The 27,184-nt window shown below is 37.0% G+C and overlaps 1 protein-coding gene across 1 annotated transcript; it reads right to left on the reverse strand.

Annotated features, from left to right (window-relative positions):
- Window positions 1-999: 999 nt before the first annotated feature.
- On the reverse strand, window positions 1,000-2,757 carry LOC107643415 (homeobox leucine zipper protein). Its single transcript, XM_016347061.3, has 2 exons — window positions 2,359-2,757; window positions 1,000-1,638 (listed from the first exon to the last, which is right to left on the reverse strand). The coding sequence occupies exons 1-2, from the start codon at window positions 2,692-2,694 to the stop codon at window positions 1,393-1,395; spliced, it is 582 nt and encodes a 193-aa protein (XP_016202547.1). The 5' UTR covers window positions 2,695-2,757; the 3' UTR covers window positions 1,000-1,392.
- Window positions 2,758-27,184: the final 24,427 nt, after the last annotated feature.

Raw genomic sequence — 27,184 nt, forward strand, 5'->3', positions numbered from 1 at the left:
TTTATGCTTTGGCGCTTGATAAAAATGGTGGTCACTTTGTTGTTATACTAGTGCCTGAAATTCATAATAAACACAAATATTCTTCATTTTTTTAAATAAAAGAGAGATGTTATCTTCCAACATTATATTGACATAATTATGATTTATATAGTTTGGTTCCTTGATTATTGAAACAAAGTTTTTTTTAACATATATCAAACACAAAATAAAATTAAACTTCATCCAAATTTATAAAAATTTCTATCAAAAAATTAATAAAATAAAATAAAATAAAATGAAACCTGCGTAATTCGCAGGTCAGATATGAAGTACAACAATATAGAGGGATCCAAAAGTATGATGCAACGAAAGTAGATGAAGTGGTGACGGTGTTGAGTACAGGCAGCAGCTGTGGCAATAGTAGCTACGGCCTACGAGGATGGAACAAGAATAGGAACATTAGGGAAAAAAATCTTAACAGAAACAACTGTCTTATCTCTAGAATTGTGATTAAAAGAAAAGAAAAAAGGCATAAAAAATATAGAGACAAATTTTTAATTTATTAATTTTTTTCAAAAATAAAAAAACGAGATTCAATTTGTAAATATTTTTTTTGTTGATTAATGTTACTCCAGTATAGAAGTGGGAGTAACAAATCCGTAGCCATAATGGATAATGTCATTCTGTTATTTCTAAATTATCTTTTATAATTAAAGATTTCTTCTATCACCATAAAAGAAAAAAAAAACAAAATAATAAGGATAGAGAATAGTTTTAAAAAAAAACAAAAAAAAAATGTAATATATCGAATTTAAAAATGACAATATCTCTTTGCCAAAGAAACAAATACATAAGTCAAATGGAGAAGGTGTGCATTAAGCATAATTTTACAATGGACTACACTAACAATATACAATTTATTGCCTAATGTAATAATTAAACCATGTTGTAAAGTTCCCCCGAGTAAAGCCGAATGCTGAATGATCCTAGCAGAGGAGAAACTTTAATTCCATGCACAAATTGAATCATTGAATTGGGTCCATTGCTTACAAGAAAAGTTACAAATATTCCCCTGCTTCACTATAAAAGCACTCCAACAATTAAATTAGAATAAGCAGCAGTGTAACATCATGAAACTCAAAACAAGGTTCATATGAAAAGAATCATGAATTTACACATCTGCATTCTAAATAACTGAAAAAGATGCTACATAGTAATCAATATTTACCCCCATTAAATCCATGATTGTCGAAAACTAGAATTCCATAAATAGCTTGCACAAAGTTACACCTTAGTAGCTCATAATTGAGCAACTTCTTCCTAAACAGAAACATTATAAATACCTAACCCTAAAACTGAGACCGATATTACAGAAACTAAGAAAACCCTTTTGATTATGATGATTTTCACTGATCAGAGGATATCATCATAAGCAACAATTTCTCTTCCCTTGAAAGGTACTTCAAGAACCAAGCTACCTGCGTTATCAACACTGGTTCTGGTATTGCCTATAGCTGAAGCAAGTCTATTACCCCTTCCATGTCTTCTCAAAGGTACCTCAGCACGCACAAGCTTCGACATTGATCCTTTGTCCTTGTTGTTATTACCAATTCCTTCCCTCCACATGGCTAGAGGGTCAGTTGCCCACAACACCTGAACCTGTTTTCAAATTCATAGTAATTCATTTGCTATTATAATGTTCAGAAGTTATATGTATAAAATCAAGAATGAGTGGTTGTGCTTGATCATGGAACACAAAGCGAGCATGCACTAATTTCTCCAACATTTTTAACAATGCAATTAAACCATTCCCCAAATTACACATTAAACAAATTAAATGAAACTGTTCAGTTTTAAAGTGAGTCAAATCCCAAACAATTAAGCTGAAATTCTACTACTATCTCAACGGAAAGAACTAGTCACTCTTGCGCAACTTTCATCAAAGTTCCAACCTTTCAAGATTGCTTCATCAAAATTCCAAGCACTTAGGTGAAAACTATCCAATTTTTAACAAAGAAACCATAATGGTACAACATAGAGATTTCAGTTTTAGTTTTCAGTTTTCAGCTTCAAGATTCAAAATTTCAAACTAGTTCACTTCAATTTTGTTCAATTTTAACGGATAAAACCACTCTTGCACACTTAAGAAGAGCTCAACTTCACATTGGAACTTCAAGGTTTCAAACTTTCACCAACTCTCGTACAATTAATCTGGAAATTTCTCAAAACATATAACGATTCCGGACACAATCATGTTATACTTTCTCAATTAAGCTGGAAACAACTCCTTCACAACATGGAAACTTCAAAATTGTAAGATCCGAAAACACTAAACCCTAAATTTCGAAGATAGAAAACAAAAAGCGAAGAAAAGGGGACCTTTTTGGAGTGAAGAGTAATTCCAAAGGATGGGTCGGCGCCGGCGGCGATAGCGGCGTCGGCGGAGTCCTTGGTCCGGTAGGTGACGTATCCGACGGCGTCGCCGTCGATGCGAATGCGAGCAATGGGGCCGTAGATCTCGAAGCGGGACTTGAGGTCAAGGACGGAGCAGTCGTTGGGAAGGCCCATAATGACCACCGCGGACGGGGGCGCAGGCCTCGATGATGGTCGGTCCTCCGGCTCCTGAAGCACGGGCTCCGGCGGTGGGCGGCGGCGCTTCGGGTAGGGGGCGTGGCGGGAAGAAGTGTAAGAGGGTTTGTCTCTCTTGTGACTCATTATTGAAAGAAGAATGCAGCGTCAAACGCGGGTAGTTAGAACTTAGAAACGCAACGCAATGTTATTATGTAAACTACCAAAATTGAGTAAAGTACCAAAATAATTGAAGTATACCTACTAAAAATAAATTAAACTACACATATATTTATATATAAATATATTAATAATTGATTTTAATAGTTAATTTTAGTATACAAATAATATTTTTTAATAAAAAATTATAACCATAGTTATCAAAAATAATTAATTCGGTCATTGAGTTATTAGATTATTAGTTCAATTGGTAAATTGATGATTTATTTCATTAATTTAGTCATAATTAAATAAAAATATAAAATTATAAAAATAAAACTAAAATTAAAAGTTAAAATGCATAACTTTACTAAATATCAATTCTTAAATACAATTTATGATGCAAAAAGAAATAATAAATTAGTCACTAATATAAAATATTTTTTTAATTTAAATAACAAAAAAAACACAAAAATTAACACAATCAGTATATCAATATTTTTTGAATTACAACATATGTCCATTCCCTCTACTTTAAATAGTTTTTGGAATCCCTCATCTATTGGTACTTTTAAGATTAATTGTGATACTAGTTATTTTGGTTCAGGTGATAGTGTTGGTTTTTCTTGTGTTATTAGAGATTGTAATGAGAGTTGGCAAATGGGGTGTTTGGGAATGATTGAAAGTAATAGTATTCTTCAAGGAGAATTATTTGCCATTTGGAGAGGATATCTCTTAACTTGGGATGTGGGTCAACGAGATGTTATTTGTGAGACAGATTGTGTGGAAGCATTTAATCTTGTTACTCAATATGGTTTTGGGTTTATTGATCCATTGGTGCTCAAAATAAGAGATATCATGCATTGGAATTGGCGTGTTGACTTTCGTTTGATTATGAGAGATGCAAACACGGTGGCAGATACTATGGCAAATATGGCGATGAAGTTACAACTTTCACATGTGGAGCTTATTTCACCTTAGGAGGAGTTTAAGAGTAGTCTTAAAAGGGACTGTCCCTCTGTTTACGCAGTTCCTTGTTTTGTTTGTTTTGTTTTTCTTTATTTAGTTTATTTCAGTCACCAAAAAAAATATCAATATGTTCCTATATTATGTGTTATTTCTTGTTTGATATCAAATTTGGTATTCATGTCAATCTACATTTAAAAGAATACAAGTAAAAATAAAAATTGGTTCATAGTTTATTATAGGGTTAAGTACAATTTTGGTCCTCAACGTAGAGGCTGAAAATTTATTTCGTCCCCGCCCTTTTTTTGCTACAAAATAGTCCCAAAAGTTTCAGTTTATTTTAAAATCATCATTTTTACTAATTTTATTTTTTTATTACCAAATTATTTCTCATTAAAAAATTATAAAAATAAAATAAATAAAAAAAAAGAAAGAAAGGCCATGAGATGGGAGAAAGAGAATGGGGGAGGGAAGAACCGGGGAGGGCCGCCGCACCACCACACTGCCGCATCACTGCACCACCGCAACGCCGCCCCGCCGCCTGTCATCTGTCACTGCTCCGCTCGCCGTTTCACCGTTTCTGCTTCTACTTCGGCTTCGGCTTCTGCTTCCGATTCTGCTTCTGCATCTCCATCTGGATCTGCTTCTTCTTCTACATCTGCATCTACATCTGGATCTGCTTCTTCTTCTGCTTTTGCATCTACTTTTACTTCTGCTTTGTTTCTGCTTTGCTTCAACTTCTGATTCTGCTTTTGATTCTGATTTTGATTTGTTATTTTTCTGATTTTATTGTTGTTATGTGTTAATTTTGTTGTTAAATTTAATGTTGTAAATTTCTGCATTTGAATAATCTTGAATCTGATTATTGGGATTTGGTGGGAGTAAGGGCGGTGGTGGTGGTGGTTCTGCTTCCGGTGGATTTGGGGAAAGAAGGGGGGAAGAGTATTTTCGTTCCAAGGATGATTTTAAAATAAACTGAAACCTTTGGGACCATTTTGTAGCGAAAAAAAGGTCGGGGACGAAATAAATTTTCAGCCTCTACGTTAGGGACCAAAATCGTACTTAACCCTTTAATTTATTATATAATAATCTTTTGTCACAAATAATATTAAAAAGCATGATGGCAGAGTGGCAATGGGGAGGCATTGCATTCACAATGCCCTTGTTTAAAATGTTGTAGTAGTAGACTTGCGGAAGCTCCTCTAGTGGTTCAGCAGTGCACGGGTGCATGGTGGACCCAAGCGAATCAAGAGCGGTGCGAAACGCAAACCGGCTAATTTTTAACGGATTTGACCACTATTGACCAGTTCAACTACAAGTCCGGTCCAATTCAACCAGATTGGTCCGGTTCGATTCTGATAACTATGATTATAATGCTCACAAATTTTATCATAGAAGAATAAAAGTTAATTTGTAATCATAAAAGATAGCTTTTATTAGATAAAACTACTCAAATCTTAAAAAATTACCAAAAATTCTTAAATTACTCTTTTATTCATATCTTATCCCCAATCTCCAATATTCTTCATCGACTAAATTTTTAAAGCTGTCATCCAGATTAGGTCCGTACACCAATTTTACCTCTCAGTTTCTAATTGTACTAAATGAACTCCTCATATTGATCTCCGGGCTGCATACAAGTCCTTCAGGCCATTTCTGGCGTGAGTCAGCAAGCGGATCGCTGATCTGGCACTGCCACTGTCACTTAGGATGTTATAACGGCTAGCTAATATGGCATACTTTCCTGAATTCAATGATTTTCAATGGCCAGTTTTCAACGAATTTGACCACTGTTGACAGGTTCAACTGTAAGTTCGGTCACTAATCGAACTAGCCATATCGATCTGGTCTGATTCTGATAACTATGATTATAATGCTCAGAAATTTGATCATAGAAGAATAAAAATTAATTCGTAATCATAAAAGATAGATTTTAATAGATAAAACTACTCAAATCTTAAAAAATTATCAAAAATTCCTAAATTATTCTTTTATTCATATCTTATCCCTAATCTCCAATACTCTCATCGACTAAATTTTCAAAGTGGTCATCAAGATTGAGTCCGTACACCAATTTTACTTCTCAGTTTCTAATTACACTAAATGAATCTCTAAGATTGAGCTCTGGGTTGCATACAAGTCCTTCAGGGTCATTTTTGGCATGAGTCAGCAAGTGAATTACTGATCTGGCACTGCCATTTCCAGCTAAGATGTTATAATGGCTAGCTAATGTGGCACACTCTCCAAAATTCCTCAATTCAATCTTTGTCCCTAATTATAAACCCTACAAGAAATTCTTCTTCCTTCCATTTTGATTTTGTTCCTTGGTACGTGAAATCGTGATTATACATTCCCTGGCTATAGCGCCAAAAGCTTGGTGTGGGAGAACGTGATCTCAAGACTTCTCCACAATTTCGTGTAACTGACCAGCAAGTGCACTGGGTCGTCCAAGTAATACCTTACGTGAGTAAGGATCGATCCCACAGAGATTGTCGGCTTGAAGCAAGCTATGGTCATCTTGTAAATCTCAGTCAGGAAGATTCAAATGGTTATGAGGTTTTGATAATTAAAATATAAATAAAATATAAAATAAGATAGAAATACTTATGTAATTCATTGGTGGGATTTCAGATAAGCGTATGGAGATGCTTGTTGCCTCTGAATATCTGCTTTCCTACTGTCTTCACCGCACGGCTAATCATATGTCGGTTCTCACTCATGTTGGAATAGGATCCATTGATCCTTTTGCGTCTGTCACTACGTCAAACACTTGCGAGTTTGAAACTCGTCACAGTCATCCCATCCCAGATCCTACTCAGAATACCACAGACAAGGTTTAGACTTTTTGGATCTCAAGAATGCTGCCAATTGATTCTAGCTTATACCACGAAGACTCTGATCTCATGGAATGGAGGGCTCTGTTGTCAGGAGAGGCAACCATGCGTCGTGAACCAGGAGGCCAAGAGATATGCATTCAAGCTTGTTTTCATGTAGAACGGAAGTGGTTGTCAGGCACGCGTTCATAGGTGAGAATGGTGATGAGTGTCACATAATAATCACATTCATCATGTTCTTGTGTGCGAATGAATATCTTAGAGAAGAAATAGGCTTGAGTTGAATAGAAAAACAATATTACTTTGCATTAATTCATGAGGAACAGCAGAGCTCCACACCTTAATCTATGGGGTGTAGAAACTCTACCGTTGAAAATACATAAGTGATGAAGGTCCAAGCATGGCTGTGAGGCCAGCCTCCAAACGTGTACAATATGATCTATGATAGCATAAAATTGATCAAGGATATAAAATAAATCACTAAAAGTAATTTTTATACTAAACTAGTAGCTAGGGTTACAGAAAATAAGTAACTAAGTGCAGATGGTGCAGAAATCCACTTTCGGGGCCCACTTGGTGTGTGCTTGGGCTGAGCATTGAAGCTTTCATGTGTAGAGACTCTTCTTGGAGTTAAACTTCAGCTTTGGTACCAATTTGGGCGTTTAACTCCAGCTTTTATGCCAGTTCTGGCGTTTAACGCCAGAATAGGGTAGAAAGTGGGCGTTCAAACGCCCGTTTACATTATCAAAACTCGAGCAAAGTATGGACTATTATATATTGCTGGAAAGCCCAGGATGTCTAATTTCCAACGCAATTGAGAGCGCACCAATTGTGTTTCTTTAGCTCCAGAAAATCCATTTCGAGTGCAGGAAGGTCAGAATCCAACAGCATCTGCAGTCCTTTTTCAGCCTCTGAATCAGATTTTTGCTCAGGTCCCTCAATTTTAGCCAGAAAATACCTGAAATCACAGAAAAACACACAAACTCATAGTAAAGTCCAGAAATGTGATTTTTAAATAAAAACTAATAAAAACATAGTAAAAACTAACTAAAACATACTAAAAACTACCTAAAAATAATGCCAAAAAGCGTATAAATTATCCGCTCATCACAACACCAAACTTAAATTGTTGCTTGTCCCCAAGCAACTAAAAACAAAAATAGGATAAAAAAAGAGAATATACAATAAATTCGGAAAACATCTATAAAGATTAGTTTTAATTAGATGAGCGGGGCTATTAGCTTTTTGCTTCTGAACAGTTTTAGCATCTCACTTTATCCTTTGAAGTTCAAAATGATTGGAATCTATAGGAACTTAGAATTCAGATAGTGTTATTGATTCTCCTAGTTCAGTATGTTGATTCTTGATCACAGTTACTTTATGAGTCTTGGCCGTGACCCTAAGTATTTTGTTTTCTAGTATTACCACCGGATACATAAATGCCACAGACACAAAACTGGGTGAACCTTTTCAGATTGTGACTCAGCTTTGCTAGAGTCCCTAATTAGAGGTGTCTAGAGCTCTTAAGCACACTCTTTTTTCTTTGGACCACGACTTTAACCGCTCAGTCTCAAGCTTTTCACTTGACACCTTCACGCCACAAGCACATGGTTAAGGACAGCTTGGTTTAGCCACTTAGGATAGGATTTTATTCCTTTAGGCCCTCCTATCCATTAATGCTCAAAGCCTTGGATCCTTTTTATTTTACCCTTGCCTTTTGGTTTAAAGGGCTATTGGCTTTTTTTGCTTGCTTTTTTTCTTTCTTTTTCTTTTATTTTTCGCCATTTTTTTTCGCAAGCTTTGTATTCACTGCTTTTTCTTGCTTCAAGAATCAATTTTATGATTTTTCAGATTATCAATAATATTTCTCCTTTTTCATTATTCTTTCAAGAGCCAACAATTTTAACATTCATAAACAACAATATCAAAAATATGCACTGTTCAAGCATTCATTCAGAAAACAAAAAGTATTGCCACCACATCAAAATAATTAAACTATTTTAAAATTCGAAATCCATGTACTTCTTTTTCTTTTGCAATTAAAAAACATTTTTCATTTAAGAAAGGTGATAGATTCATAGGACATTCATAGCTTTAAGGCATAGACACTAAGACACTAATGATCATGTAGTAAAGACACAAACATAGATAGAACATAAAGTATAATTTTCAAAAAAACAGAAAAATAAGAGCAAGGAAATTAAAGAACGGGTCCACCTTAGTGATGGCGGCTTGTTCTTCCTCTTGAAGATCTTATGGAGTGCTTTAGCTCCTCAATGTCTCTTCCTTGCCTTTGTTGCTCTTCCCTTAGTTGTCCCATGTTGGAACTTAATTCTCCTAGGGAGGTGTTAATTTGCTCCCAATAATTTTGTGGAGGGAAGTGCATCCCTTGAGGCATCTCAGGGATTTCATAATGAGGAATTTCCTCATGCCCTTGTTGAGGTCCATGAGTGGGCTCTCTTGTTTGCTTCATCCTTTTCTTAGTGATGGGCTTGTCCTCTTCAATGAGGGTGTCCTCCTCTATGACAATTCCAGCTAAATTGCATAGGATACAGATGACTTGGCCACAACTTCATAGAAGTGGTCTTGATAGACCTTTGAGATGAATCTCTCCATCTCCCATGACTTGGAGGTGGAAGCAGTTGCCTTTCCTTTCCTCTTTCTAGAGGTTTCTCCGGCCTTAGGTGCCATAAATGGTTATGGAAAAACAAAAGCAACATTTTTACCACACCAAACTTAGAAGGTTTGCTCATCCTCGAACAAAAGAAGAAAGAAAGAAGTAGTAGAAGAAGAAGAAAATGGAGGAAATGGAGGGAGAGGGTGAATTCGGCCAATGAGGTATAAGGTGTTTGTGATGTGTGAAATTGAAGTAGTGATGAGGGGTATATATAGAAGTGGGGGAGGGTTAGGTTCGTGTATTTGGGGTTGGGTTTGGGAGGGAAAAAGAGTTTTGAATTTGAAGGTAGGTGGTGTTTTGGGGAAAAGTTAATGAGGTGATTGGTGAAGGGTATTTGGGGAAGAGTGTTATGAAAATGTGTGAAGAAGAGAGAGTGAGTTGAGGTTGGTGGGGATCCTGTAGGGTCCACAGATCCTGAGGGGTCAAGGACTTAGTATCCCTACTCCATTTAGGCGTGCAAAACGCCCTTAGAGTGCAATTCTGGCGTTAAACGCCAGGTTGCTGCTTGTTTCTGGCGTTTAACGCTAGCTTTTCTCCCTTTCTTGGCGTTTAACGCCAACTTTGTGCCCTGTTCTGGCGTTAAACGCCAGTCTGGTGCCTATTTCTGGCGTTAAACGCCAGTCTGGTGCCCATTTCTGGCGTTAAACGCCCAGAATGGTGCCAGACTGGGTGTTTAACGCCTATTCTGCTACTCTTACTGGCGTTTAAACGCGAGTAAGCTCTTCCTCCAGGGTGAGCTATTTTTAATGCTATTTTTCATTCTGTTTTTTATTTTTCAGTTGTTTTTGTGACTTCACATGATCATCAACCTAAAGAAAACATAAAATAACAATGGAAAATAAATAGATATAATTAAATAACATTGGGTTGCCTCCCAATAAACCCTTCTTTAATGTCAATAGCTTGACAGTGAGTTCTCATGGAGCCTCATAGATAATCAGAGCAGGGTTGTGGCCTCTCAACACCAAACTTAGAGTTTGGTCGTGGCCTCTCAACACCAAACTTAGAGTTTGGTTGTGGCCTCCCAACACCAAACTTAGAGTTTGAATGTGGGGGTTTTGCTTGACTCTGTATTGAGAGAAGCTTTTCATGCTTCCTCTCCATGGTTACAGAAGGAGAACCTTGAGTCTTGAATACAAGGTAGTCCTCATTCAACTTAAGGACCAACTCTCCTCTGTCAACATCAATCACAGCTTTTGTTGTGGCTAGGAAGGGTCTGCCAAGGATGATGGATTCATCCTCATCCTTCCCAGTGTCTAGGATTATGAAATCAGCAGGGGTGAAAAGGCCTTCAACCTTCACTAGCACGTCCTCTACTAGTCCATAAGCCTGTTTCATTGATTTGTCTGCCATCTCTAGTGAGATTCTTGCAGCTTGTACCTCAGAGATTCCCAGTTTCTCCATTACAGAGAGTGGCATGAGGTTTATCCCTGACCCCAGGTCACATAGAGCCTTCTCAAAGGTCATGGTGCCTATGGTACAAGGTATGAAGAATTTTTCGGGATCCGGTTTCTTCTGAGGTAATGTCTGCCTCATTAATGCATTCAGTTCATTGGTGAACAAGGGGGGTTCATCCTCCCAAGTCTCAGTACCAAATAACTTGGCATTCAGCTTCATGATTGCTCCTAGATATTTAGCAACTTGCTCTTCAGTGATGTCTTCATCCTCTTCAGAGGAAGAATATTCATCAAAGCTCATGAATGGCAGAAGGAAGTTCAATGGAACCTCTATGGTCTCTGTATGAGCCTCAGATTCCTTTGGTTCCTCAAAGGGAAACTCCTTTCTGTCCAGAGGACATCCCATGAGGCTTTTCTCACTGGGACTCACGTCCTCCTCACTCTCTCCAGGTTCGGCCATGTTGGTCATGGTTATGGCCTTGCACTCTCTCTTGGGATTTTCTTCTGTATTGCTTGGGAGAGTACTGGGAGGAGTTTCAGTAATCTTCTTACTCAGCTAACCCACCTGTGCCTCCAAATTTCTAATGGAGGACCTTGTTTCATTCATGAAACTTAGTGTGGTCTTGGATAGATCAGAGACTATGGTTTTCAGGCCAGAATGGCTCTGTTCAGAATCCTCTGTTTGTTGTTGAGAAGATGATGGAGAAGGCTTGCTATTGCTAAACTTATTTCTCCTACCATTATTATTGAAGCCTTGTTGAGGCTTCTGTTGGTCCTTCCATGAAAAATTTGGATGATTTCTCCATGAAGGATTATAGGTGTTTCCATAGGGTTCTCCCATGTAATTCACCTCTGCCATTGCAGGGTTCTCAGGATCATAAGCTTCTTCTTCAGAAGATGATTCTTTAGTACTGTTGGATGCAGCTTACAATCTATTCAGACTCTGAGAAATCATATTGACTTGCTGAGTCAATATTTTATTCTGAGCCAATATGGCATTCAGAGTATCAATTTCAAGAACCCCCTTCTTCTGAGGAGTCCCATTGTTCACAGGACTCCTCTCAGAGGTGTACATGAACTGGTTATTTGCAACCATTTCAATGAGTTCCTGAGCTTCTGCAGGGGTTTTCAGATGAAGAGATCCTCCTGCAGAATGGTCCAATGACATTTTTGACAACTCAGAGAGACCATCATAGAATATACATATGATGCTCCATTCTGGAAGCACGTCAGTAGGACACCTTTTGATCAATTACTTATATCTTTCCCAAGATTCATAGAGGGACTCACCTTCCTTCTGTCTGAAGGTTTGGATTTCCACTCTAAGCTTGCTCATCTTTTGAGGTGGAAAGAATTTGGCCAAGAAAGCACTGACCAGCTTTTCCCAAGAGTTCAGGCTTTCCTTAGGTTGTGAATCCAACCATGTTCTAGCTCTGTCTCTTATAGCAAAAGGAAAAAGCATAAGCCTGTAGACCTCGGGATCAACTCCATTGGTCTTGACAGTGTCAAAGATTTGCAAGAATTTAGCTAAGAACTGATGAGGATCTTCCAATGGAAGTCCATGAAACTTGCAATTCTATTGCATTAGAGAAACTAATTGAGGCTTAAGCTCAAAGTTGTTTGCTCTAATGGCGGAAATTGAGATGCTTCTTCCATAGAAATTGGAAGTTGGTGTAGTGAAATCACCAAGCACCTTCCTTGCATTGTTATTGTTGGGTTTGGCCATAGCTGTTTTCTCTGTTTCGAAAATTTCAGTTAGGTCCTCTTCAAAGTATTGTGCTTTAGCTTCTCTTAGTTTCCTCTTAAGAGTCCTTTCAGGTTCAGGATTAGCTTCAACAAGAATTCCTTTATCCTTGTTCCTACTCATATGAAAGAAAAGAGAACAAAGAAAATATGGAATCCTCTATGTCACAGTATAGAGATTCCTTTATGTGAGTAGAAGAATAGAAGAGTAGAATGAAGAGGAGAGAAGATGAAGAATTTGAACACAGAGAGGGAGAGAGAGTTCGAATTATAAGAAGAAGAGAAGAGTGTTAGTGATTAAATAAATAAATAGAAAGAGATGTGAGAGGGGGAGAGAATTCGAATTTAAATTAAAATAAAAGGAAAACATTTTTGTTTTTGTTTTAAATGTAGTTAGAATTCGAAAATTAAAAAGAGAAATAAAATAAAATTTGAAAACTAAATAGATTACTTAGTTAAAAAGATTTTTGAAAAAGTGGTTAGTGATTTTCGAAAATTGGAGAGAGAAAGGTAGTTAGGTGGTTTTGAAAAAGATATGATTGAAATGGAAAACTTTTAAAATCAAACAAAAAGTCAATTAGTTAATTGAAAAAGATTTGAAAATCAATTTTGAAAAGATAAAAAGTTAGAAAAGATTTTGAAATTAAGTTTTGAAAAAGATATGATTGAAATTTATTTTGAAAAAGATTTGAAAAAGAAATTTAAAAAGATTTGATTTTTGAAATTAAAGTTGATTACTTGACTAACAAGAAACAAAAAGATATGATTCTAAAATTAAACATTGAACCTTTCTTAATAGGCAAGTAATAACTTAAAATTTTGAATCAATCACATTAGTTGTTAGTAAAGATTTTGGAAAATATAAGATAAAAATAAGAAAAAGATTTTAAAAATCAATTTTTAAATATTCAAAAAAAATGAAAGAAAAATGAAAAAGATTTGATTTTTGAAAAGGTTTTGAAACGATAAGATTTTTAAATTGAAAATTTGACTTGACTCATAAGAAACAACTAAGTTTTTTTTTTTAAATTTTTGACTAAGTCAACTCAAATATTCGAAATTTATGAGAAGAATAAGGGAAATATATTTTTTTATTTTTGAATTTTCAATGAAGAAAGAGAAAAATAACAAAATGACTCAAAACATAAAAATTATGAATCAAAACAAGAAAAATATGCAAGAACACTTTGAATGTCAAGATGAACATCAAGAACATGTTTTTGAAAATTTTTAAGAAAAGAAACACATGCAAGACACCAAACTTAGAAATTTTCAATGTTTAGACATGCATATGAAAAACAAGAAAAGACACAAAATAAGAAAATGCAAAGATCAAATAAGGAAAATCATCAAGAACAACTTGAAGATTATGAAGAACACATGCATGAGTTTTCGAAAATTTTAATGAAAATAAAAAATATGCAATTGACACCAAACTTAAAATTTGACACTCTACTCAAAGATGAAACACAAAAATTTTTTGGTTTTTATGATTTTATTAATTTTTTTGGATTTTTCGAAGATTATTTGGGAAAAGAAAACAAGGAATTCAAAATTCTTAATAAGAATTCCAGGAATCATGCAATGTTAGTCTAAAACTCTGGTCCAGGAATTAGACATGGCTTACTAGCCAGCCAAGCTTTCAGTGAAAGCTTCGGTCCAAAACACTAGACATGGCCAATGGCCAGCCAAGCTTTAGCAGATCATTACATTCAACAGCAAGATTGATAGAAATCAACAATCTCTTGTGATGATAAGTTGAAACCTCAGTCTAAAAGATTAGACATGGCTTCACAGCCAGCCAGACTTCAAAAGATCATCATAAAACTCTAGAATTCGTTCTTAAAAATTCTGAAGATATAGAATAATTTATTTATATTGTTTTTCAAAAATAAAAAAATAAAAACAAAAAGTTTAAAATTAAAATAAAATTACCTAATCTGAGCAACAAGAAGAATCGTCAGTTGTCCAAACTCGAACAATCTCCGGCAACGGCGCCAAAAACTTGGTACGCGAAATCGTAATTATTCATTCCCTGGCTATAGCGCCAAAAATTTGGGGTGGGAGAACGCGATCTCAAGACTTCTTCACAATTCCGTGTAACTGACCAGCAAGTGCACTGGGTCGTCCAAGTAATACCTTACGTGAGTAAGGGTCGATCCCACGGAGATTGTTGGCTTGAAGAAAGCTATAGTCATCTTGTAAATCTCAGTCAGGCAGATTCAAATGGTTATGAGGTTTTGATAATTAAAATATAAATAAAATATAAAATAAGATAGAAATACTTATGTAATTCATTGGTGGGATTTCAGATAAGCGTATGGAGATGCTTGTTGCTTCTGAATCTCTGCTTTCCTACTGTCTTCATTCAATCATTCATACTCCTTTCCATGGCAAGCTGTATGTTGGGGGATCACTGTTGTCAATGGCTACCGTCCGTCCTCTCAGTGAAAATGGTCCAAATGCACTGTCACCGCACGGCTAATCATCTGTCGGTTCTCACTCATGTTGGAATAGGATCCATTGATCCTTTTGCGTCTGTCACTACGCCTAACACTTGCGAGTTTGAAGCTCATCACAGTCATCCCATCCCAGATCCTACTCGGAATACCACAGACAAGGTTTAGACTTTTCGGATCTCAAGAATGCTGCCAATTGATTCTAGCTTATACCACGAAGACTCTGATCTCACAGAATGGAGGGCTCTGTTGTTAGGAGAGGCAACCATGCATCGTGAACCAAGAGGCCAAGAGATATGCATTCAAGCTTGTTTTCATGTAGAACGGAAGTGGTTGTCAGGCACGCGTTCATAGGTGAGAATGGTGATGAGTGTCACATAATAATCACATTCATCATGTTCTTGTGTGCGAATGAATATCTTAGAGAAGAAATAGGTTTGAGTTGAATAGAAAAACAATAGTACTTTGTATTAATTCATGAGAAACAGCAGAGCTCCACACCTTAATCTATGGGGTGTAGAAACTCCACCGTTGAAAATACATAAGTGATGAAGGTCTAGGCATGGCCGTGAGGCCAGCCTCCAAACGTGTACAATATGATCTAAGATAGCATAAAACTGATCAAGGATATAAAATAAATCAGTAAAAGTAGTTTTTATACTAAACTAGTAGCTAGGGTTACAGAAAATAAGTAACTAAGTGCAGATGGTGCAGAAATCCACTTCCGGGGCCCATTTGGTGTGTGCTTGGGCTGAGCATTGAAGCTTTCACGTGTAGAGACTCTTCTTGGAGTTAAACGCCAGCTTTGGTGCCAGTTTGGGCGTTTAACTCTAGCTTTTATGCCAGTTCTGACGTTTAACGCCAGAATAGGGTAGAAAGTGGGCGTTCAAACGCCAGTTTGCGTTATCAAAACTCGGGCAAAGTATGGACTATTATATATTGCTGGAAAGCCCAGAATGTCTACTTTCCAACGCAATTGAGAGCGCACCAATTGTGTTTCTTTAGCTCCAGAAAATCCATTTCGAGTGCAGGGAGGACAGAATTCAACAGCATCTGCAGTCCTTTTTCAGCCTCTGAATCAGATTTTTACTCAGGTCCCTCAATTTCAGCCAGAAAACACCTAAAATCACAGAAAAATACACAAACTCATGGTAAAGTCCAGAAATATGATTTTTAAATAAAAACTAATAAAAATATAGTAAAAACTAACTAAAATATACTAAAAACTACCTAAAAAATGCCAAAATGCGTATAAATTATCCGCTCATCATTCCTCTGCTTTTCATGTTCTTCTTCTTCCTCCTCTTGCTATTGCACATATGATAGGAAGGGATAGTCACATTTCAAGAAGCTTGAAGTGCTCATCTGTGACGGAAAATTGGACAAGGAATACTGTGTGAAGCATGCATGGGTGGGTTTCGGAGTGGTGCGACTGTGGAAGTCGGCCAGTTCTTAAGTGGTCAGGGATAGAGATGCATCCTAATAAGCTCGTTTTTGGATGTCCAAATTATAATTCGAGTGCCCTAACTCCTGTATCTTTAAGTTTTATTGATTTGATTTCAGATGTTTAGTAAGTTGGATGCATATTTATAGACTAATAGAAAGAAATAGTGCGAGTTATTTATTTGGGCAAATTCTGTACATGATGAGGTGCCTATAAAAGCTGATGAAGAAAATGAGAAGGATGAAATGAAGATGAACTTTTCATGAAGGGTTGGAAAATGAAAGCAGATGTCAGAAATGTGAAAGTGATGATCCAAGTGCCGGGTTTAAGGTTTTGGTAGTCGTTGTGTCTATATTAATGTTGTTGGTGAAGGTTTGAATAGAAGATGGTTGCAATGCAGAACCATGATGTTAATGTAATCCATGTTACAAACATTGTAATTGGAATAACTTGGTTTTTCTAGTATGGATTGATTTTGCACTATGATAGCTTGTTTTATTGGTGTTATTGACGTAAATTTAATTTAATACACAATTCCCATATGGATAAACAACAATACGAACAACTAACATAAACATCATCATTAATTAATCCAAAATAACACAGGTTCATCTAAAGTATTGCATAATGCAGAAATGACAAAAAAGCTTAGCATTGTCTAAATTGCTTCCCAATACCCAAGTACCATAACATAGTTGGATGAAGTCTAGAAATCAGCACTAACAAAAAAAAAGAAACTTAGCATTATCATAGTTGTTTCACAAAATATCCTTAGCTTTCAAGTTGACGCCTTAATTCTACGGAGACTAAGCTTAAATGTCACTTCTTTCTTGGGTGTTTAAATCCTGTTATAGGGACAAACTTCATGAAGCTTGCCAACCATGCTGCAGTGGCTGAACTAGCTCCCTGCATTGGGTCTAAGGCTACAGAGGCTATTTGAGGAGGTGACTTTTGTAACACCCTAATTACCCTAAGCCTTACCTCATGCCGTAAAGTAAAGGATAACTAAAGGTTACGACAATTCTAAGGCTTATATATATATATATATATATATATATATATATATATATATATAGAAAGAAATAGTAATTCTAGAAGTCCGATGAAGAAATAAGCTCAAAAATAGAGTTACAAATGCACAAAATGTTCACACAAAGCTAAAATCATAAAGGCACAAGATATAGATATAAGATAATAAGGCATACGTAGATATAAGAGTATAATAGTCATAAAACACTAGCCTCAGCCCGCAGAGTTTAGGCCGACTAGTTATATATAGACATACAGAGTTTTGAAGGTTAAAACAGAATACAACATATCTCTCTCAAGGTAAGCCTCTAAGGCAAATATAAATACAAAATGTGAGAGTACTAAACAAAATATCCAAAAGAAACTCAAGATCCTCCACTCTGTCACCATCCCACAACTCACTGAGGTGGGTTGCGACCTTCATCTGAAAAATAACAACAAAGTATGGAATGAGAACTGGAGGTTCTCAGTATGATAACAGTGCCCAGTAATGTAAGATATAAGATTCCGGGATGCCAGAGGCAATCCTAGAACTTCATATCAATCATAATATTCAAGCTTAAAACATAAGTAATTTCAAAACCATCACTTAAAACCATAATGAAATAGGGTATTCTATCTTAAGTGATTTCTAAACTAACAGATACACTGCTGTCCCACAGCCTTCACCAGCCTAACCGCCATGCGTTTCCATCGCCACCGCTTTCCGATCCTCCTCAATCCCAATAGAAAACACAAGTAATAGCAATACAAGTAAAACACAAGTATAATCATGTATATCAAGTAATTCAAGAAACAATTAAGCATGTTATACAATTAGGCAAACAATGCAAGTCAGCAAAGCAAGCAAACATATAGAATATGCACATGATGAATGTCTGTCCTATTTGACTGTGTTATCACATCGTCGGTTCAACTGCCAACTGTAACACCCTAACTACCAAAGTTCACGCTTCCGGCTGCGCCACTCTGATAGTTCAGACATTACGACGACTTTTATACTATTTAATACTAAAATATGAGTCTGTTTAAAACTTTAAACCGCAAAACCGCTCCCACAAATACTTTTGCTATACAACGTACATCCATACATACAATACACTTACAACAACTCATAAAGCGTACATACATGTATATATATATATATATACATAAATAATATTACAATCATTATCCAATACAATTCCTATCCCTCTTACAGAATATATCAAGATAATGGTGAGGGTACAATAAACCATAACTAAAATAATACAGAGCATCTCAACAACAAATAAATAAACTCTTCGTAACTTCTGCGCCCATATCCTGAAAGGAGAAAAATGTAGGGGGGTGAGAACATCATCCTCGAAAGGGTTCTCAGTAGAGGGTTTTTTGGGAATTACTGTAATAGGATACATGAAGATAAACCGTACCAGTGATTAATAACCGTCTTATGCCTCCTTTTCAAAAACAACGGTTTACAATAAAAGTAAAGTCGGAAATCTTTTCTGAAAGAGGAACCATTCAATTCTCAAAAACTCAAAAGCCTTTCAAAATGATTTATCTATGCTGAAACAAAATAGCCTTTCATATTTTATTCCAACCAGAAACACGAAACCGAAATCAACCATCGGTTCATCTCATTCCAACCACGGCCCTAGGCCCAAACAATCCAACCATCAATCAATCACCACAATCCAACAGAGTCCCGGTTGCAAACACAGATAAGAAGATGCGGGCACAAACAAACAGTTATTGCAAGTAGGACAATTAGCAATTAATCACATAGGCAAACCAAGTATAATATGCACACCCAAACAATGTCACATAGATGCATATGATGCATGTCTGTCCCTAGTGGCTGATGATATCATCTGTTGGTTATAAAGCCAACCCGACAAGTCCTGGTAGCTAACCATTGGACTGTCCCTCTGTCGCGCATCCCCAACTCGAGTTATACTCATCATAAACTTGATCATAATCATGATCCATATCCATCACCTTCACTGGTGAATATTTACGGGGGCGAGCTCATCCGGGCCTTTCATAGTGCCCAGCCACACTTATGACATAGGGTCAAAAGAGTTTCGAGTCTCGACCTGGAGCACGTGGTGGCTAGCCACTGCTTCCTCCCAGGGAAACCCTCATCTCCGATAGTGGAAGTGCAAACATTCACAATTATCAATATCTCAGCATATATGCATTCATTCTCAGCCATGGATCAACATCCATCTCAGCCATTCGGCTCACGGTTCAATCCAGAACTAGCCAATATTGATAATCATACACAGCCATTCCGGCACACGGTTCAATCCAGAACCAGCCAATATTCATAATCATACACAGTCATTCCAGCCCATAATAAAAACAGCACTTCCACCATTCAAAATCATCAAATTCATAAAACCAGCATTTAAGCCATAAATCACTTTTCTCAAGTCATTTCACTTTGAAATCAAATTTCAACTCTTTTCAGCCTTGGCTTTAAAGATCTCATTTCTCAAATCATCTCAGGCTCATAAGCCACTTTTACTCAAGGTAAATTCCCCTTTTAAAAACAATGCCACTCTCGGCACCCTCTTTCCAAAACTTCCATAATCATGGCAAGTTAAAAATCTCTTTGAGATATTCAAAATCACCCATCCAACAATGGGATTTTATAACAAAAGTTCCTTGGCAGAGTCCCAAGTCCTTAGGGGAGGATAGCATAACTCATTTCGCCAAATTCATTTAAAATCATTAAAACCTTGGCTTTCCGATTTGAGTAATAAAATAGGGTCTAAGCCAAACCGAGTCACGTAATCATTTACTTCTTTCAAAGCCGTTTCCTTTACTTAGGCAAAACCAGCTTTAACCCCCATGATAAATTCTAAAACGTTTCAACTGTTCAAAATTGTTTTAGTCTTGCAAAAATTCAGAATTCAAAGAGTACTTAAAACTTTTCTCAAAACATTTCAAAATGAAACTTGTCAATAGACATTCAGGTTCTTTCAAAGTCATTGAAACTTCTTTAATTGAAACCCCCAAGTCAAATTCAAAGGCATAAACCCTTTTCACATTCAAATAGCTTTAAAACACAAGTTTCATCTAAATAACTTTCTTCTGAAAGAGATACAATGCCTTTCTTAAGAAGCAAGACTAAATCACAATTTCCTCTTTAATAATTCATTTCAAAAGCATGAATCATTCTTTTCTTGATAATTCAAGTAAAATAGTAGAAGTCTTTAACTCATCATTTTTCCAGACAACATTCAATAAAGACTCGAATTTTATAGAAATTTCGGCAGCACCTCCCCAAAAACTTGGACTTTGCCACCCGGTTCGGGTCCCAACTAAACCGTTTCACAATCCTTTTCAACAGCCCAAATTCCAAAATCAGTCCAAAGCAAGCCAAAATCCAACAGTCATCTCAATTCCATATTACAAGAAAACCGTTTCAACATCAAATCATTATCAGCCGAATAAATTCATTTCTAAAGCTTTAAAGAAACGGTTCGATAACAATCATTTATCAAAAACCGGATCATTTAAAGCCAGCCAGGCTGAATTCAAGAGTGGATTCTATTTTTCACATTCTCAATAAAATTAACTCAAATCAATTCTCAACGGGTTAAACTCGATCTCAAAGATTTAAAAGAATCAACTTGAAAAGCATTTTGTTTCACAAAACCACACAACAATTCAACCAACAGACGTTCATAACCAACCAAGGCAAATCAAGCCATACATAAGGCCGATACAATCACCAAATACACATTCACTCACATCAATATCCATATGTAATAATTCCAATATATAAAACATAGTTTTTGGAAAGCGCCCCTACCTCAAAACGCCAAATTCCATAATCCAAACGCCTCACAGAGTCCTTTCCGCCTCAACCCGAACTGACGACAGTCAAAACCTCAGCTCCCAACCACTTTCACAATATCCATAAAAACACGAATCGCAACATACAATAACTGAGACTCAATCTTATAGCGATTAATGCCACAACCTCAGCGTATGATAACAGAACAGTAACTAAAGGGCTTTCAAATCGAAAACGCTTACCGAACGAAGAAGGAGCAGCTGAACCGAAACAGCGGCGATCTCTGAACCGGTTCGGCAGCAGCCCAGCAGCCACCTCAAGTAGCAGCGGCGACCGGACTCCGGCAATGGCGCTGGCAGAGTTTTCCGGCGACGGCAGCGGGGTTTTCCGGTGGCCAGGCACGACGGCGTGACTCAACACAAAACCAGGCAGAGTGGCGGCAGCCTCCAGAAACTCCGGTGAGCTTCCTCAATGACGGTGATGGCCGGAGCTTCAGCGGTGCTAACCGAGGCTTGCCGGCGGCAGGAACGGCAGCGATAGCTCCGTGCAGCACGGCAGCGCCTGTCCTTTCCCCCACCGCGAGCTCTCTGTCTCTCTCGCACCCTCTGTTCCGATGACGGCGGCCATGGCTTCACCGACGAGACCAGGCGCGGCAGTTTTAGGCCCTCAGACCCTTCTCGCTCGCGTACCCTCTCTCTCCGTGTCTCAGCTTTGATGGCGACCCCCGGTGGACCAACCGCGACGACGATAGCGCGGGCAGCTGCGACGGCGCGACGAGGCTGGCTCCATGGTGCTGCAGCTCGGGAATGGTGACTCGCGAGGGTGACATCGGCAGTCCCCTTGCGGTAGTTGTGACCCTCCTCCCCTCGGCGGCATCAAACGGCGGCAGCAAACCCCAGTGCCACCGGCGCAGATCCTTGTCTCATCCTCAGATCTCACTCCTCTCGTCTCTGCGCGACGCGACGGCGCAGCGGCAGTGACGCCCGCCGGCGCCGTCCTCCTCTTCTCCTCTCCTTCCCGTTCCTCTTCTCCCACTTTCTGCTCCTCTTTTCTTTCCTTCATGGAAACAGAAAGGAAGCTGTGTGTGTCGTGAATGAAAGAAGGAAGGAAAATAGATCAAGTGTGGCGGCTGGGTTTGGGAGCTGAGTGGGGTTGAGAGAGAACCGGGTCGGGTAATGGGTTACCGGATTAGGGTTTCCTTATTTTGAAAATTAGGGTTAGGGGTAAATTGGTAATTTCACATAAAATTGAGAATAATATAATGATTGAAACCCAAGTTAAATCCAACACTAGTTGTATATAGAAAATACTATTTGTTCATCAATTTCACATTCTATTTTCAATAAAATGTTCAAATCAAATAATTAAAAATAATATAATTAAACCCTCTATTTTCCAAAATAGCAGTATTAATATTTAAAATATTAATTATTTAATCCAAATCATATAAAATCCCTATTATTTCATAACTACCAAATTTTATAATCTAAATATAGAAAATAACCCAATAATTATAAAATTGGATAAAAATCATAACTCGTCTCAAATTCAATAAATCAAAACTTGCTTTAATTTTCTTTAATAAAGAAATTTCTGAAATTAAAGCTACAGAAACACTTAATTTGAAATTAGCTAATGATAGCCCTTTTTCAAAGGTTTTGGGTCTTACATCAACCCGATACATTCCCATGGGAATGTCACCTTTTGGTCACGAATATAATAGGAACCCCCAGGGATATCGTGCCCGGCACACGATCTAGGGATATAGTGCCCGACACACTCTTGTGATTCCGAAAGGATGCGAGCGGGATACTCTGCCACAGACCTCACATCTCAATGTAAGCGGGATTAACCATCATCCTTATGCCGTCGCCGTGACCTCAACAAGCGGGATTAACCACCGTCCTTGCCAGGCACATAGCGTCTCAACAATACCAGTAATAAACAGTAATTCCATATTCCTCAGTGATCACTTTTAGTATTAGCAAATTTATCATCTATCTTCGAGTCCCGGACTCGTCACAAACATTATCAATTCTCCCTTCCATAGCTCATCATCAATATAGTACTCTTCCAATCCAAACAACTATTCTCTATCCTCAGTACTCCAGAAACCTAAGTCTCCATCTTCTAGATTTATACAAAATTTCACTAAATTAATTCACTAACTCATCCTTGGGAGTATTGGGACCTAAGTACTAGATAGTATTCCTAAACAGTACTTAAAGAATGTTTAGAAAGCTATAGAACCTTGAAAACGAAGAAAAATGATTTTTCAGCAAAACAGGGCATCCGCATCAGCATGCATGGTGCCACGTACACGAGGAGGCAAGGGAGAAACGATTGCCCGCGTACCAGGTCATATTTTGGTCCATCCTGTGTACGCATGAATACGCCGTGTACGCATGGAGGCCAGGCAGAATCGCATGCTCGTGTATGGGGTACCCGCGTACGCATACACTCCCAAATTTTGAAAATTTTATAAAGTTGCAGAATTCAGTTTTAAACACCAAACTTTAAACATTCATAACTTCCTCTATAAAAATTCATTTTCATCAAACTTTATATCAATTTAAAGCTCTTTGAATCATCTTTAATTTAAAGCAAATTCCAACCAATTTCAAAAATTGGTGTTTACCAAAAATTAGCTAGATTCTCAAACTTCCAAAATTCACAATTAAGACCAATTATCCTACAACCAAAACAGCTTCCAATGTACTTAAATTATGTTCATATAACTTCCAATTCATTCCACAACCTACCAATACGCATTTTCACCATTTTCATCCAAAAATTCTTAATTTCACATCTCCACATTTTTAATAAATCACAACTCAACCTCAATTCACAATCCTCAATATTTATCAACATCAACAAGCATTATAACCCATTGTCACTACTCAAAATTGTCATTATTCAACTTCAATCTCAATAATCAACAACAACATCAAAATCCAACATCACAATTCACCAAAATCATCACAAGCATCAATAATTATAATCCACTATCAACAATTCAAACCTATCCTATGGTCCACTAGCCTAAATGTCCAGAAATATTACATATTACATAGAGAAAACTGAAACCATACCATGGTCGATTCCCAATATGCTTTATACACCAATTTCGTGTCCAAACCAAGCCTCCAATCACAAGAGTTAGCTCCCAAGGTTCCAATTCCATAAGTTCAACCTCCAATTTGATTTTACACCAACAATATTTAATCTAAACCATATATATCACTACAATTAAAACCTAAATTCAAAATCTCAAAAATCCATAAGAGGGTTAGGGTTTTTACCTTCTCCAAATATCAAAGGATCACAACCCAATAATCTCCTCAAATTAGATTGATCCTAAACACATCAAAATATCAAAATCTCAAAACCCCAAGCACTAAATTTTTGAATTTATGAAAAGAAAGGCTGAGAAGGAAATCAAGATTTTCTCACCAGTTTCTTGGGTGAGTTTTGTAGAGCTCTTCGTGGTGATCGCGTGTCTACAAATGGTGCGGCAATCGAAACTCCATAGCTTAAGTTATGAGCTTGGAAAGTTAGAGGTGAATAGTAACAATGGAGGGTTTCTCTCCTTCTTCCCAACTCAGCTGCATGTGTTGTGTTTGTGGCTGAGTATGGTTCATTTGTGTGTTATATATGTTGGGGTTGGGCTCAACTTGGATCCGGTCTAACCCGTTAATATTTTTGGTCCGTTTGACCCAATTTTGGGCCAAACCTTTAAAATTAGCGCCGGGTTTTCAATTCTAATTGTTTTTTTTAGTTTTTCTACTATTTTTATCATTCTCGCACAGTATCGGACAGACTTAAGCCAATACTGCCGGCTAAATTACCGGTATGCGTTTTTACTCAATTTTTCGTAGAAAATTACATTTTCCAACTCAGAAAAATCTATTGAGTCCAAATATCATATTTAAATTTTTTAATTAATATTCTAAATTTTTGGATCCTATTTTAGACAATTAAATTATTTAATTATACAGTTAATTAATCGCAGTTCTTACAATCTTCTTCTAGGTGCCAGCTTTATAGGTCTTGTTGGTATCTTGTTAGCCTTAGGAAGCTACAATGAATGCAAATGAGAAAAGAAATAGATGAACAAATTAGAATATTCTAAAATTAAACACTTCTTCAAGTAATATGATTATTTGCTTTCCTCTTGTTACCTTTATTTTCAAATTGAACACTTCATTAGCATTGTTACAAATAGAATCTAACTTTGGCCCGTGACTGAATTATGAACTTTTATTTCATCATCAAGGTAGATTATAACCTCCTTCCCTTGTAGTAGCTCAGGTGATGAAACTCCATGTTCAATGTAAATATCAATAAGACCCTTGTTTGAGAAGCCATATGACACATCTCTCTTAATTTGCATCATTGTTTAAACTCCTCAAACTCACTTCAGGCTCTTCCTAGGTACAAGCCACCAAATTTCCTTCATTCTATCATAACCTAACTCCTTATAGTCATTTATCAAATAAAGTACATTTAATTTATCCACCTCAAGATCACCTAAGTTGTTTCTTTTATCAGGATAGTAATCTAGCTCTCCATTCATACCTTTTTCAAAAGATCCTCCATGATAAAACGTTATATCCAAAACTTCAAACAACTGCATCATAAATAAATAAAAAAATTAAATACATAATACAACAACATTGTATCACAACTTCACATGAGTAACACTAACGAAAAAATGTCCTTGTTCCATACATAAAAAATAGTGCATTCAAAATCCCACCATAACATAGTAACCAGAAAAATCCTAAAAAGATAGCATTATCATAAAATCAGAAATACAAACGAAAATACCTAAAAAAATAACTCCAACTAAGAATCATTATTGAACACCGAATTTTTTTCAAAAAAATAAATTACTAACATCATCAAATGATGGTGGCCACATTTGGCTTCGGCAACTTCTTGCAGTCAGCGTCTTTCCTTCTCGTGACAACAAATTCAAGAAATAATTGAACGAAAATTACGCTAGTATAACGACATTCTCACTAAAGAAAAAGGAGACAAGACGTTTGAGAAAAGAAGAAGAGAAAGTGATGAATGATCAATACTCTTTTTCAAGAAACCTTTTCAATTTCCTGCGCAACAAAATGACATCATCTCTTTTTTTTTTGCGACAAGGAACAAAGTGACGTCGTTCTATTCATCCTAGGTAGCAGTGTGATAAACCACTATTTTATGATTTATATTGTGTTTAATTGTGTGGTTTTATCATGATCCTTACCCACTTATTCATTAAATTAGCATGCATTTAGATTTCCTTCCTGAATTTATTACATGTTTGAAAACTGCTTCCTAGAGACTTTAATTATTTTTTTTATTCTCCTTTATTCCATTCGATGCCGTGATCTGTGTGTTGAGTGTTTCAGACTTTACAGGGCATAAATGAGTTGGAGATTGGAAAGGAAGCTAGCAAAAATGGAAGGAACACAAGAATTTAAGGAGATAACCAGCGAGAAGTGACGCGGTCACATGGCTCACGCGACCGCGCGAAGGAGAGCAAGTCGCAGTGACGCGGCCGCATGGCTCACGCGGCCGCGCGGATTGGAAAAGTTCTGGCGACGCGGTAGCGTGGACGACGCGAACGCGTGGCGAGGAAAAGCGCGAATGACGCGTCCGCATGGATGACGCGATCGCGTGACATGTGCGATCTGCATAATCTGCAGAATTCGTTGGGGGCAATTTTGGACCCTATTTCGGCCCAGTTTTTGGCCCGGAACAGCAGACTAGAGTCAGAGAACATCAGAAACAAATAACACATTCATTCAGAGACAGTTTTAGATCTAGTCTATATTTTGTTTTACTTCTCTATGATTGTAATCTATATTTTGTTTTATCTTATATGTCCAATAGTTATTATATTTGTATGCTTGCACATGGAATGAGGCCATTATTTGTTTAAGCTCACTCATCCAAATTAAGCCTACCCTTTTCAATTACCTTTGTTAACCACCTTGAGCCTTTAATTCCCATTTGTTCGATATTTTACCACATTACTAACCTTAAGCCGAAAAACAATTATATATCCCAAATTGAATCTTTGGTTAGCTTAAGATAGAATTGTGTGTGCTAGTTAAGTATGGGAAATTGTGGGAACAAAAGT

The sequence above is a fragment of the Arachis ipaensis genome, chromosome B5, assembly GCF_059453495.1.
Source record: "Arachis ipaensis isolate K30076 ecotype BB chromosome B5, ASM5945349v1, whole genome shotgun sequence".
Classification (NCBI taxonomy): Eukaryota; Viridiplantae; Streptophyta; class Magnoliopsida; order Fabales; family Fabaceae; genus Arachis; species Arachis ipaensis.